General features: G+C 43.6%; 1 protein-coding gene across 3 annotated transcripts in view; it reads right to left on the bottom strand.

The window, feature by feature from the left end:
* Window positions 1–14,820, bottom strand: part of SPART (spartin) — a 574,761-nt gene that overhangs the window by 523,789 nt on the left and 36,152 nt on the right. For all 3 annotated transcript variants that reach the window (XM_069639231.1, XM_069639230.1, XM_069639229.1), the window contains exon 2: window positions 1,166–1,986. In XM_069639231.1, the coding sequence (XP_069495332.1) occupies window positions 1,166–1,984 (819 nt within the window). In that variant the 5' untranslated portion in view covers window positions 1,985–1,986. The remainder of the gene's footprint in view (window positions 1–1,165; window positions 1,987–14,820) is intronic.

The following is a 14,820-nucleotide window of genomic DNA, read 5'->3' as shown; positions in this document are numbered from 1 at the left end:
AAGCTAAAAGGTATGAATAGACTTGGCAAGGGAACACCAGTAGCATTCCTGCTAGTAGAGTTTGTTTTTCTGTGCTTCTGCTGAGCTGGATTGATCTTTTGGCATTTTTGACTTCTGGCTTTTTCCCCATTTTGGACTGCATTGGGATTGTCCCTGTGTTTTGGCATTTTTTTGAACATTTCTTTGGATTTCTGTGCCTTTGGATTTGGTTGGTGTCTTCTGGATTTGGATCCTGGAACTTTTTGGTTGGATGCATTATCCTTTTGGAACTTTGACTTTCTGGACATTGATCTTCTTCCTCATCCTTGGTGGGATTTACTTCAGCCCTGGAACTGCAATAAACACCATGAGATGCGCTCTCGTGCTGTTCGAGGGAAGGCTCTTTCCATCTTCCTGGGTCATTTCCTACAGTATGCTGCTATTCCTTTGCAATAGGTAGGTTTTCATCTTAGTAACCTGCTTATAAGGTCACTGGAAACCTGCTTATAAGGTATTTGGCCTGAAAAGTGGATTAACTTCTGGTACTTTTCCTTTTAGCTACCCAGGGCCCGGTGCTGCAGTTTCCAGTCCCACCTCCGATTCCAATGACTAGTTAGAGAGTACAAATTATATCTCTCTGGCCGGTAATTGGGCACATAGGTATACGTTCACATGGGATATTGAAATACGACTGTTAGCCACACTGTGCTCCAATGGAGGCAGCCATCGACAAAGGAAATTGCAAGCTGATACAAGGTTAAGGTGGAGGTATAGCTCCAAGATCAGCAATTGCCAAACTGGTGTAAAATCTTCACCCTTGTTGACTCCGAACACCTCATTGTAATAAATGATTAGCAATATAGTAAATCTTCACCAAAACACAGTCACTCTATTGTCAGGAATGCATCTTGTTCTTAAAGACAAAGGCAATGCTCCCAGGCTGGATTAAAAGCTATGTTAGCAGTGGGGAGTGGGTTATAGGGGTGGTGAGGCATCGCTGTGCATTGTTTAATCAGATTGTAGTTAGATTATCAATGATTTCCATTCGCTAGATAGCATTTCAATAAATCTTGCATTAAGACACTGTAATGACAAGTAGTTCGCTCAGCATGAAATTGAGTGTGGAATTTGCAACACAATATCTTAAAAGGGATTTATAAATTATCAAATGTTTGTAAACTCTTACCTGAAGAAATGCCGGTGGTCGATTTTGGGCAATCTCGCTCTCGGTGTCCATGAATTTTACAATACGGAGATAGCCAGGATAGGACGGGGCACTAACCTGCCCAGCAGGAGTTACAAAGAAAATCTGAACACCTTGAGGAATTAAGATAAGCTCCTCTACATCTACTCCTAGGCTTTCAAGCGGAGGTGGACGAGGGTGCATGGAGTAGAAATCATCACTAACAGTAGAAAATTCACCCGAGTCTGTGCCATAAGACAAAGTGTAGTGTCCATCAGAGGCTTGGGGCGTATAAACAGGAGGCGCCTCAACTGCAACTGTGTGAGCTCCTGGCGATAAAGGACTACCTGCAGAAACAGGTCCAGAACCTGCAGCTACATGACCTACATTGGATGTTGCTGGCTGTGTTGGGAGAAGTATAGAAGTAGGAGCAGGTGGTCTTTCTGGCTTTTCTTTGGGGGGCAATTTGGGATATACAGGAGATGTTTGAGTCAGTTCAAAGGGTACTGCTTGGTCACCAGGAACATCACCTTCTAGAATTCCCAAACGAGAATTCACATTTTGCAGGGTTTCCTGCATCTTTCTTTGCATTTGTCTGGCCGATTCCCAGCTGGATCCAGTACACTCAGGTCCCCGAGTGGAGATGTCAAGCCCACGTAGCAAATGCTCCCGACCTTGAAGGTAATAGCTCCTTGCTTCTTCTTTCAGCCCAGACTCATCTGTACTTAACCCTTTATTTATGAACACAAAAGCCCTTTTGTATTCATGTTTTATGGCTATAATGTTTACATCAGCTTGAATACCTGGATCTCCCACCTCCATACCTGAAAAGCAGAAGAAAAAGTTAGTTTTTTCATGAAGGGACAAAGGAGTATACACTTCTTTTCTTTTATTGCAAATGTGCGACAGCGCAAAACACAGTGACAACTTTCAGTATACCAATCAATATTTATACAACAAGGTCAGCATTAGGGTAATAAAATATTACAATTGTAGACCATAAGTACAGTGTTAGTTTTATTATACACGGTAAAAGGACGTCCCCTTTCTGACCGTACTAGGAGCCTCCAAGAAACAGCGGCACGTTACCAATAGCAAAATATTGACATGGGCCATTCAAATCCTATTTAAGGCCAGACCCCACTAAACACAGGACAGCAGAAATTACGAGAGTGAGGTTGATTCTAATGAAGCCAAGAGGAAAAATAAAAAACAAAACAAAAAAAGAAATGTGTACCCAAAAAAATCAAGGTATGAAAAGGCAAATGGGTGCCACGTGGTAAATGAAAACAATGGAAACATAGTTGATGCAGATTCGAAGGAAGGTTTTGTTGAAGCTCAGGGGAGAAATGGGGCTCGCCAAGAGAGAAAATGGTCCTACTTCAAAATCAGGAGCCGTTGAGAAGGATGATAACATGTTGCATCTTTTCAGCCTCAACTGAATCAAAAATTGCTGTACAGGGTGCTGCTATGGTAAGTATTTAAGTCATATTACACATAGCTGGTCTGGGAGGTTTGGCTTCTGACGAGGAGTCAGAAATGTGAGGCGGATTCAAAAGTACAGTTTTTTCAGAATTTGCCATTTTATGAAATAAAGGATGAGAGAAACTCCCATCTTTCCCTATCCTAACAAGGATGTCGATGCCTAGAAACTAAACTAAAGAAGAATGACCTAAAGTCCCTGACCCTCACACTAACACAAACAACAAAATAATGCAAGGAATATTTGCCAATCTTTAGTACAACAACCTAGTGCAAAAGTTAAAACATATAGGTTTCAAAGACTACTCCTTGTGACCAGGGTTGTGTTCCCTTCCCCGGATTAAGGCGAGAATGCTCATAGAACAGTTCTGATTAAACATAAAAGTTCCTTTTCTCCTAATACGACTTTGCCTTGGGTAAATTAAATGTGTCTTCATAAATACTTGTTTCCAAAAACAAAGCATTTGTTATTCACAATTTCCTTCCTGATAAGGCAAATGTCCTTCCCCTAACTTCCACTTTAAAGCAATTGATATTTCCCAAAATATCCTTTTTATCAAAATCAATACCTTTCTCACCAACCAGCAGTTTACGATTTAAGGGAAGTGTTCTCTTCAAGACAAAGCAATTCAACATACCACACTACCTCTTCCAACTGAATACTTTTGTCAAGATGGCAAGACAACCTCTTCTTGTAAAACAACAGTTTGTAAAGAAATGATAATTGAAGTAATTCTTTCTTTCAGTCACACATTTTTGTCACCAATATAGTGTTTCACCTCCTCTTTGTCTCTCTTAGTCCACTCGCCTGCCAGTACTAATTAATATGGGTCCCTTTCCTGGTTTACTCACTTGACAGGATAAAACTCCTACATCTACAATTGTTCACAGTGGCAATGTTTGTTCCCAAGACTCTCCACATCAGTATCCCATGAGAGGATAGCTGAACAATGGTTGCCCTTTTTATAGTCTCTTGACAGTTTGGGTTACAAACTTTCCCATACTGATTTCCCACCAAAGAGTAATTGAGTCCTTATTGCTTCTTTGTGGCTTTGGTGCAGCCTCTTGGGTTTGGGTAATGCTGGTTGTCAGTTTCAGCTAATTGGTGTGCCACAAAAGAGGAATTACTCCTTGGTTTCTTATATGCTACTTCTGTACAGTTTCTTGGCTGTAGTGCGGTTTGTAGGTTTCTCACTGTTGATATCCCATAAAAGAGGAACTATCCCTGGCTCGCCGTAATGTTACTTTCTTAGTTCGATATTCAAGATTATCTTTAACCATTAAGTCTTTTCAGAGTGCCCCAGGGTCATCGTTGTGTTTATACTGACTCACTGTGGTCTTCCCGTGCTACCGACAACGACTACTTAACATCAGTGGACTGTTCCTTCTGTTTCGGAAGCTCTGGTAGCCCTGGCTCTTTGCTGCCTCCTCTCGCACCCACAGCAGTGCCTGTCTGAATGGAAGCACGTCTCCCTTTCAGCCAGTTTCCCCATCTCTGATGCTGCTTCCTGCTGCAAACCCTCTGCACAGTCCTGCGGCTGCTCGTTCTACATCGGCATCAGCTGGGCTTGCTTCTACTTTCACGGCGACCTCAGGACTCCGGTCAGCTTCAGCTACGCTGTTTCCACTTTCTCTCAGCTGCAGTGCATTTCTCTATTTAAATCTCTCGCTAAGGTGTTTTCCTTTGCAGCACCTAGAACGCTCATTCACATTAGTTGCTCTTTGGATCTCCACTACCTTAGAGCCCCTCTTCCTAGTCTCAGTACTACGGGCATTCTGAACCCTGAAGTCCTTAGTAGTATTGATAACAGGCTCTTTTCTACAATAAGCCATCACAATTTTAGGGAGACTAGGGGAACCTAGGTTTAAGGAGTTCCCAATTTTCCCTGATATGATTCCCCTCCCACATGATCCTCCTACGAATTACCACCCCCAGGGTCAGGATTGAGTAGTTGCTGACTTCCCCAGGCCATGTGAGAGGAGGCCCACACCAGGTTTTCAAGGATGAACTCGCTAGATTCATTACAGTACCCAGCTAGCATAAATTCCAAGAATGCAAAGAACTCTAAAGTAAAAAAGAAACCCTATTCACAAACTTGTACAGGAGCAATCAAGACCAATCAACCAACCTATTTTTTTCACTAAGCGCCCCCCCCCAACCCTGGCAAGATACATTTATGCAATATCAATCAGAATTGTCCCTGGACCTAGTATGATAGTAACCTCGTCTGTCTCTTCGCCCCCCCTCCCCTTACTGGTTTTTTCCTCCCTCCCTCCCCCAGCACTATCTGAAAGTTTGTCAGGCCTATTATGATAGTCGCTTGTTTTGTCCCTCCCCTACTTTTCTGCACCCCTCTTCCTCACCTCTTGTTTTTTTCCGGCACTATCTGAAATGTCATCAGGCCGAGTACGATAGTTCATTTCACATCCTTACTGTTCATGGCCTGTAAGAACGTCATTGTATTTTCCCTTGTTCCCTCCCTTGCCTTGAAGCGCTTTGAAACACATTGTGTATAGGCGCTATATAAATAAACATATCATATCATATTTCACCATATCAAATAGATCGGAAATTAAATTAGAGGCTGCTGGCAGTGCTGATGTCTATACAAAATTACAATCAATGTTTATTCCAACAGAATAGTCCTGGTCCATGACAATTAAAGAAACCTTATGTAACTTGAAAAAAGTATTAGAAATCTCAAAATAACCAAACTGTTCCACCCAAAATCTCCCGTCATGAGCGCACCCCGTACCCGATCCGCCTGAGAGAGGGACTGACAGAACAGCCCTAAACAATTCCCAAACCCCCGAGACAGCAACTAATCAGCAAACCAGGTCCCAAAGAACCCGGCTATTCAGGACTAATCACCCAAGATGCATCAGGTTTAGCGATCCAAAACACACTATGAGGAAACACTAGCACATCCAGAAAATCCCCTTTATGGACAGGTAGGGTTTTTCCCTTCGTGGAACCACAATTAATGCCAAACCAGCCCTCAGCAGCATCTCTTGTAAAAAAAATGGCAAGGGCTATATAATGGGTCTATTTTTTAATGTATTTATTTTAATTGTTTTTTTTATAATGCGCTTAATACCCGAGTACGATTTCTAAGCGCGGATTCGGGGTTCGAACCTCTGTTGCTCTGCATGGTCTTACTTCCAAGACCAGCATGTTGCCCCCTGTACTAGCCTCCCTTCACAACATCCTATGTTAGGACAACAAATTTGTTTGGTCAAAAGTTAAATGGTCAATATTTTAAACCAGATTTCTCACCATAAAATGATCCATGCACCCCCTCTCAACTACCCCTCTTTTCTATATACCTAACCCCAACCCACCATCTACCTTCTGCAGTAAAAATAAAATTGGTAACAAAATTCAGAACCCCCCCACCCCCCACAATTCAACCATTCACTTTCAACCAACGTGGTGAGTACTTATATAAGGGAGTCTAAGAAACACAGCAAGTGTCTTTTTGGGCTGGAATGCGAGAATAGGAATTTGTGGAGGAAGCCGGAGAGCACCAGCACAGGGGAACTGCTAAAGCCTAGATGAGGGGTGTGCTCCAGAAAGAGGAAGAGGACTCCCCTGAACTCCAGAAGAGGGACCTGCTCCAGTGAGGGGCAGAGGAGTCCCCAGAAGATTGGTGTGTCCCAGCGAGGGGATGAAGAGCTTGGTGAATCCCAAAAGTGGGGCCTGGAATTCAAGATGGCCGCTGTGTACATACAGGAGGGCGAAGAGTGAGCTCCTCCTGTATGCCTCCAAGAAGGAAGTAAAGAAGAGTCCCCTGCCTGCCGAAAATGTCTATTATACCTCCCCTATATGATCCAGATGTAGACCATACTAAAAGGAATGCTACTGGCAGACTGCGACTATAGCGAGAGATGTGAAGGGTGTGGCAGTTCCTGAGCGGAGCAACGCTGAACAAAGGTGGACCCTGTGAGAGAAGTCTCTATAGGTACAAAGAGCCCTCGACTTGGTGGAAATATAGAGCCTCGAGATGGCAGAGGAGTGAGGGATGGCTTGTCATCCAAGGAAACTTTGGTAGTGGGGACCACATTTATTCCGGGATTCGCAAATCCCGATCCCCGACCACTGGAGTTGGCACCTCTCCTTCGGTACGGGACTAACAACGTAGGCCGGGAGAAGTCATCCATATGGAGCAGCAAGACGTTCCAGAAGAGGTGACCTGCAGCAGCCAGAAGCTTTTTGCAGAAGCCACCAAACAGTGATAGCGGAATGCAGCATAGTAAGCGAGGACTGCGACGCCTGACTGCTCCGATTTAGAAGCCGAGGAAGCAGGGTGAGTCGGCCAGGGTGGGGAGACCCCGGTACGACACGGTCTGAGCGAGAATAAATACCATTCTGAATATTGCAAGCAAAGCTAATCGGACACTTTTTAAATATCGAAGTAAAGAAAGATCTTTGCTGAATGATCGGTAACATTGACCAAATACTGTAAAATTCTGATTCGTAGGACAGGCAATTTTACAGTAGAGCCTACGTTTATTTGAGAAAGTTGTGAACAAGAGACAACAAAACGTGTGTAAGCTGCATAGGTGAAAAATATGAACAAAACCGCAGAAGTGTTTATTCTACAGACAGGGATTAATAACCATGATTACATCTAAAGAAGAAGAGGCTTTAACAGCACATACAGCCGAACGGCCAAAAGGGCAGAGGGCCCACTAGTTCAGTAGAGCTAAATCAGCAAGCGGCAACCAGTCATTACCATCATGTCCCGGAAAAGATCTAAACAATCAACTGAGGGGGTTCCTAACCCCAACACCCAAAAGAAAAAAAACAGGAGGAAGGGACCATATCAAAATTATGGTGCAAAGAAAAGGCACCCCCTACAGAAAGCTTGTCGAGGTCCCAACCAATAGGATCTGAGCAAACATTGAAAACACTCGAGCAAGGCCTATCAAAACAATAAAACAGTGCGTTAACGATTTCAGAGACCAGATGAATGAAACACAACTAAATCTCATAAGATCTGAATTGGCACAATCATTGCAAGAAGTCAAAAATAAAGCCACTGACCTAGACGAGCGTGTGGAAACAAACGAGAACATGAACCAAGAAATGGTGGAAGATGCACACAAAGTAGATTTACTGACTGATCAGCTAGCAACTGCGACCCAAAACAGTGAAATACAGATGGAAGATCTCGAAAACAGATCAAGGAGATCTAACATTTGGGTGAAATTACTTTCTGAATCTAATCAAAGTTTTTGCAGATCTGTTAGAAGTTGACAGGGGGGGGGGGGTTGATCGCCAGAATTTATCGAGTGGGACCGAAACAAAAAGAACCAGGGGCAAGGCCCTGTGATGTAATTGCCCTAATCCAAAAGGTATGAACAGAAAGAGACAATCTTATTAGCAGCAAGGAAAGCGACTCCCATCAAGGTAAAAGGATCGGACATCCAACTTTACCAAGATTTAGCTCAGGTGACACTCCTGAAGCAAAGATTAATGGGTCCGGTAATACAAGTCCTAATAAGAAAATCAGGTTTGCTACAGATGGATATTTCTTTTGGACTTTTATTCACATGGGAAAGACAACAACATAGGATCACCTCTTGTGAAGAAGGTTTGCAGATATTGAAGTTGGAAGAAGCAGAAGAGGGACCCCGCCAGAAGGTATCTCAGAAAAACCAATAAGAGTAAGATTCAGAAAATGGGAATGGACTAAACCAACTCGGGACAAGACACTGTGAGGTGATTTCCAGGGAGCGAGTAATCGCCAAGGACATCCGCGGATGCTGAGTGGGTAAATGTGAAAACAAAATGTTTTATGACCATGCATCAGAAGCGGGGGAGGGATCACTGTGTAGGTGGTAACAAAGGAATATGTAGAGAGAGAAGAGGGGAAAAACAGAGTGATGAGGCGACGGGAGATAAGGGGGATAAGGTAATAGCCACTTAGAATCAACGGGTGATGGGTACAACTAATCTATGGGTGTGTAGTAGGGCTCGACCTTCATGGCGTAATGCATGGAAGGAAGGGAAATAGGTTGGGCTCAACCGGGGAGATGGGAGGGGAAAGATGGGGGGTGGTACATTTCAAGGGGTGGGGAGGATCATGTTGGGGTAGAGTGGTGGTCTGCTGCCGGTAATATAGATGAAGTAAATCTATGCAGATGCAAGGAGGACGATCACTACTAGTCCTATCCTTGAACGTTAGGGGGCTCAATTCCGCAGTCAAAAGAGGAAAGTGGAGGCTTATTTGAGATGGAAAAACCCAGATGTAGTAACGCTACAAGAGACATCTATCTATAAAAGATGTGAATCAGTTGAAAATATATGGCTATCAACATATCATACAATCCAATGACAAAGGAAAGAAGAGAGGGGTACCAATAGCCCTGAAAGGATGGTTGATTCAGACCATCCTTGATCACAAAATTGACAAAGAGGGTAGATATGCATTTATCAAAATACAATTAGTAAATAAGAGATATACCAAAGCCACACTCTATGCTCTGAACTCAAGATGTATTTTTACAACAAACATTAGGTAAATTAGAGAGGTTCGCAGAAGGAGAAATTATTCTGACCGGTGATTTTAATATGTCCTGCGACCCCCAGATTCATAGGAGTAGGGTGGGTCAAACATACCAATGACTCCCAACGAATACATTGAAAAAGATTATGCTATATCTCTCATTAATAGATGCCTGGAAAGAAATTCAACAGGCGGAAGAGTGTTATACATTCTATTTAGCAATTCATCACACGTTTTTAAGGATTGATAATATGTTGGTCTCGGTATCGTTACTGGGGAATATACATCAGGCCCAATGACGCTGTCGGATCATGCACCGTTAAAATTAGCAATATTCGTAGACAGTGAAGGATGAGGGTTATGGCGATGGACATTTCCTGATCAGGTTATAAAGGACCAGGTGATGGGTAAAGAAATTTGTGATAATATTGTAGAATATTTCGAGCTAAATGCGGCTCAGGATACATTTACGAAAGATAGGTTTGGGATGCGTTTAAAGCAACCATAAGGGGAGAAATAATTACAAGAAAAGCCCAAAAGGGAGAAAGTATTAATAGCAACCCAAGTGGACCTGGAGACTAAAATGAAAGACGTAATGAAGGAAAAAGAAACTAATCAAGGGCCTCGCATTCGGCAAAAATATAGGCAATTAAGGCGACAGTTGGTTCTCCTACAGACACGTCATGCAGAAAGAGCCCTGCTATACTTAAGACAAAAATACTATGTCAAAGCTAACAAGGCTGACTCCCCGTTAGCACGTCAGGTTCGAATGAAAGAAGTTGCCAGGACCATCCGCACCATAAATCTGTTCAAGGCCGAATAGGTTCCTCTTCTCAGCATATAATAGGGGCATCCACAGAATATTATTCAAATTTATATACTTCGGATAATGAAGATTACAACACTCACGTGTCTTACCTACAACAATGTCAGTTGAACAAATTGGCACAAGCAGACAGAGAGGAGCTGGAGGGCGAGATAACAGCAGAGAAAGTACGGAGAGCAATTAAATCATTGCTGATGCATAAAGCCCCGGGTCAAGATGGCTTCCCAGCTATTTTTATGTAACCTATATGGAGCAATTGATTCCCACTTTAACCTCTTTGTTTAACTCTTTTCGGGGGAGGGCAATATAAGACCTTCAACAGAAGAGGCAAAAGTGGTGCTCTTCCCCAAGCCAGGTAAAGATTTGATTCAATGTGGCTCCTACCGTCCTATAGCCCTTATTAACATTGATGCAAAGCTTTATACAAACATTTTAGCAACACGCCTGGGAAGGTTGTTGCTGGATTTCATACATCCCGATCAATCTGGCTTTGTGATGGGTAGACAAACTTTTGATAATACTAGACGCGTAAGCCACTCGATAGAAAAATTGCACAGGCTGAGTCTTGTATTAACACTCGATGCCGAGAAATCATTTGATCGTGTAGAATGGACTTTTTATTCTTAACGATGGAAAGAATGGGATTCGGACCCGGGTTTATGCAAATAGAAGAGCAAATAATACATCTCTGATTCTACGCTTAGCTATCAATGGGAAGTTGTCCGACGAGATTCTTGTAAGTAGGGGAACTAAACAAGGATGCCCTTTATCTCCATTACCGTACGCATTGCATCTTGAACCCCTACTGGCTAGAATCAGAGAAGATGAGACTATCAAGGGTGTCCAATTTGGGGGACTAGACCACAAAGTAATGGCTTTTGCAGAAGACTTATTATTAACATCGACAGATCAGCCTCCTTGGAAGCCTTAACATTAGAGCTGAAATAATTTGGGGAAGTGACAGATTTAAAAATGAATATGCAAAAATCAATTCTGATGAAAATTGAGATGGGCATGCAACAGAAGAAAGGGTGGATCTTGAGAACCAATTTAAATCTATGACACGGAGCATGTGATATTGAGGGGTACAACTATCAGACTCCTTGGAATCAATGCATCGAATGAATGATCTTCCTCTTCTAGAGTCAATCAAACAGTGGCTAAAAGTTCTTAATTCTTCGACAACAACGTGGATGGGGAGAACAAATGTTACAAAAATGATGATCCCAAAGGTTTTATATTTCAGGCATTACCAAAAAAAGGCCTGCTGAAATTCTTTAAAACGCTAAATAAGATACTGAAAAACTGTATCTGGAAGGGAAAAAATCCAGGCTAGCATGGAAACTCATGATGACGGTAAATAAGGGAGGTATGGGGACACAGAACCTACAATTATACCATGAGGCTGCCCAATTGAGGATCATTAAGGAATGGTTCACAGGTGATCTAGAAAAGATTTGGGCACGAATGGATAGAGCAATGGATAGCTGAGAAACCACTACAGGAAGCTCTATGGTGTCCAAAACAGGATCGACCCATCAATATGTATAAAAGTAAGATCACGGCTCCAGTGGCGCAGATATGGGACACTGTGGTGAAGCGCTGGTAGATTACTAGGTTTCCTTCTCCTTTCACACACCTTATTCCGTAATCCCCAACTTACCCAGGGAATAGAACCAAAAGCATTTAAGAACTGGGAAGAAGCGGGATGTTTGAAGATGGGAGATATTTTTGAAGGACACAAGAGATTAGATCCTTCCAGCAATGTAAACAGCTATCTAGGCTGAACGAAAAGGAAAGATTGAGATATGTGCAACTATGCCACTCTTTAATGATTAATAAGCATCAAACATTGAGGGGCCTAACCACTTTTGAGAAATAAATTTCAACAAATTCCGTCGACAATATTGTAGGGTCTCTATATAAGATAATTAACGAAAGCTCGACCCAGATGGAATGGAACCATATGAAATCATTGGGCAAAGATATGGGTGCCTCTATGAATAAGATTCAATGGTTGATGGTGTGGGAGAGAATCCCTGAATTGATGTGGGCAATTCAGATACAGGAAATGTGGGCAAAGGTACTACTACAATGGCACCCAACACCAGAGAAACTCCATAAGTACTATAAATCTGTGTCCGATAAATGTTAGCGGGGTGCAATGACAGAGATATTTGGTTTGCAGGGATCTAGAGTTATAGGGGAAGCGTTGTTGAGTTTGGACTATGTTCTGAAGGTATTAACCAAAAAGAAACAAAAGAAAGCATATACGATACTGTCAATGGCGGCAGTCTCCCCGATAGCCCAAAAATGGAAACAACCTGGTCCCCCACAGAATCCGAGTGGCTAATGAAAATATGGCACCATGTTTCTTTGGAATCGGTAACTTAGTGCTACAGGGGGAACAGAAGAAATTCAAGAATGATTGTGAGCTTGTATTGGATTTTTTGCACAACGGTTATTGTGAAAACTGGTGCCAACAAAGAATACGGATTCTGGACTGGTTTCACTAAGGTGCATACAAATCTGTGATCAAACACAATGTTCATATTGCAAGCAGCTGACTATGGGGGGGTGGGAGTTTTTGGGGGGGTGATTTTGTTGATTTGATTTTCTATTGTTTTTTCCTTTGTTGTTCGGACATTGAAAAATATCATTAAAAACTAGTAAAAAAAAAGTGGGGTCTGATAAGTGACAGAAAATTAGCCTCCCTGAACCCCAAAAGAGGTTTGCTCCAGTGACGAGGGGGAGCCCCCTGCAGCCAAAAAGTGGTGGTGGCTCTAGCAAGGGGAGGGAGGGGCAAGAGGGCCCCAGAAGTGAGGTGTGCTCCAGTGAGAGGGGAGAAGAGCCCCACTGAAAACCAAAAGTGGAGTCTGCACCAGTGAGGCAGAGAAAAGTCCCCCCGAGCCCTAGAAGAGGGGTATGCTCCTGTGACGAAGAGGTGATAGGTGGGCTTCAGTGAGAAGAGGAGAGCAGCTTGAGACCAAAAGAAAGACCCCAGACTCAAGAGAAAGGAGAGCTGAGACGTACAAAGAGAGATACTTGACTTTGGGCCACAGATGAGCAGATGTTTAGCTGTTAGGCAGAAACCTGTGCAGTTCCCTCTGGGACCACTGCAAAAGATTTAAGACCACAGGTGTTTGGCAGTAAACCCACTTGGTAGCAGTCTGTATCACACAGATTCACTTGGTAGCTGTGGCTGAGCAGTCAGACTTCCCTCAAGAAGAGTTGGGCAGTATACAGAGTATTCACAATAGGTCAAGAGAACACAGTAGAACAAGTAAACACTGACCAGGGCTTGGTGTAAAAGAGATATAATTATTTATTTAAAACCACATCTAGAAAAACACACAGGCACTAGTAGTAAGCAATTAAAAAACACGGTCACTAAAAGATATACACTCCCTTAAAAGAATATTCGACAAGTCTTTAGTAAAGCCCCACTTATTTTCAGACAGCGGTGAGTGCTTAATGTAGATGGCACTCTAATAGTTCGTTTTTAAAAGGGAGAGAAAAGCAGAGAGTAATTTGAAACAGATCCCAACACTTTTACAAGAACATAACAAGAGAGGAAGGCAAAGTAAAACCGTGAAGTTAGAGTTCAATAGGCCGGATCCACTTTAAGAAGATCAAACGTAATGTGCCCAAGGTCACACGGTTGCAGTGCACAAAAGTCTTGTAACGGTTTAAAAAGGAGTTGGACCAAAGAAAGGGACCAGTTAGAGGGTCAAGGCGGCCAGCCCAGTCCAGAAGGTTAAGGGGTTATTATTACCTTGTAGCAATCTTTAGAAAGGGAGACCTGGCGGACACGGTACCTTAAGTAGTGAGAATACTCCAGCGGGGGCAGTTGTTCCTGGCAGCGGATGCAAGTCGGTGCGTCGTCCGGGGGAAGAGAGGATCTCGTCAAGGAGGAAGACAGGAGTCCGTTGCACTGCCAGGGAAGAAACCAGCTGCGGAGTTTCTCGGTACAAGGAGCGGTCCGTTGATTCGCGGTTCAGTGTTGAGTGGCTATCCGGCCACCGGGGTGCTTGGCACAGGCAGTTCGACCACAAACCAGTCTGGGGTGCGAAGAAAGAAGGTAAACTGGTTGTGCCCACCAGTCAGGGGAAGAAGCCTCTCCAGCCGGGAGATCTTCTCTATCGTCGGGAAGTGGTGAGTCGGTTCCGCAGGGCTCCACCGGTGGTGTCGTCGTGGTAGGTCGGCTCAGCTTCTCCCTCGTCGGATTCTCAGGTCCTGTGGCGACTTCTGAAGTTCCAGTCCCCAAAGCCCTGCTTTTATGCAGCATACCCCCATTCACTCAGCCTAGCTGTCAATCAAACATGCGAAGTGGTGAGCCGGCCGGCTCACCACTTGGGCCAATCACACAAGAGTGCGACTTGAGTTACCAAGGTAACTCAGTCCACGGTGAGTTACCAAGGTAACTCAGTCCAGGGTGCCTAAACCCCCTCCCATACCCCCTGTGGTACCCAGACAGAGTGGCACCACTTTTGGAGGCTTCTGTGGAGAAGCCCGCCAAAAAGTGGAACAAAGGGCTCGACGTGGGTTGGAGTCACAGAAGAGAACACAAACGCCATTTTAGAATCGAGTCCTGGTAAAAATGACCAACCGGCAAATTAATATTAATTAAATAAACCGGCGGTATGTTTGAGGCTATGAGAATTAAATAATTAAAGTTGGTAGCCTCGAACAATGGGAAAATCCCATAGGGAAATATTCGCGGTCGAATATAAAAAGTAGTCTCCACTGCCACCAGCCAAAACTCGATCAGGGGGGACGGAGACGTGCCCCCTCGACTAACAGACCCAGGGGCAATCGAATTGCCCCGACCAGTACGT

Source organism: Ambystoma mexicanum, chromosome 7q (genome assembly GCF_040938575.1).
Source record: "Ambystoma mexicanum isolate Mex_15411 chromosome 7q, UKY_AmexF1_1, whole genome shotgun sequence".
NCBI lineage: Eukaryota > Metazoa > Chordata > Amphibia > Caudata > Ambystomatidae > Ambystoma > Ambystoma mexicanum.
This window is presented reverse-complemented; position numbering and strand designations above follow the sequence as displayed.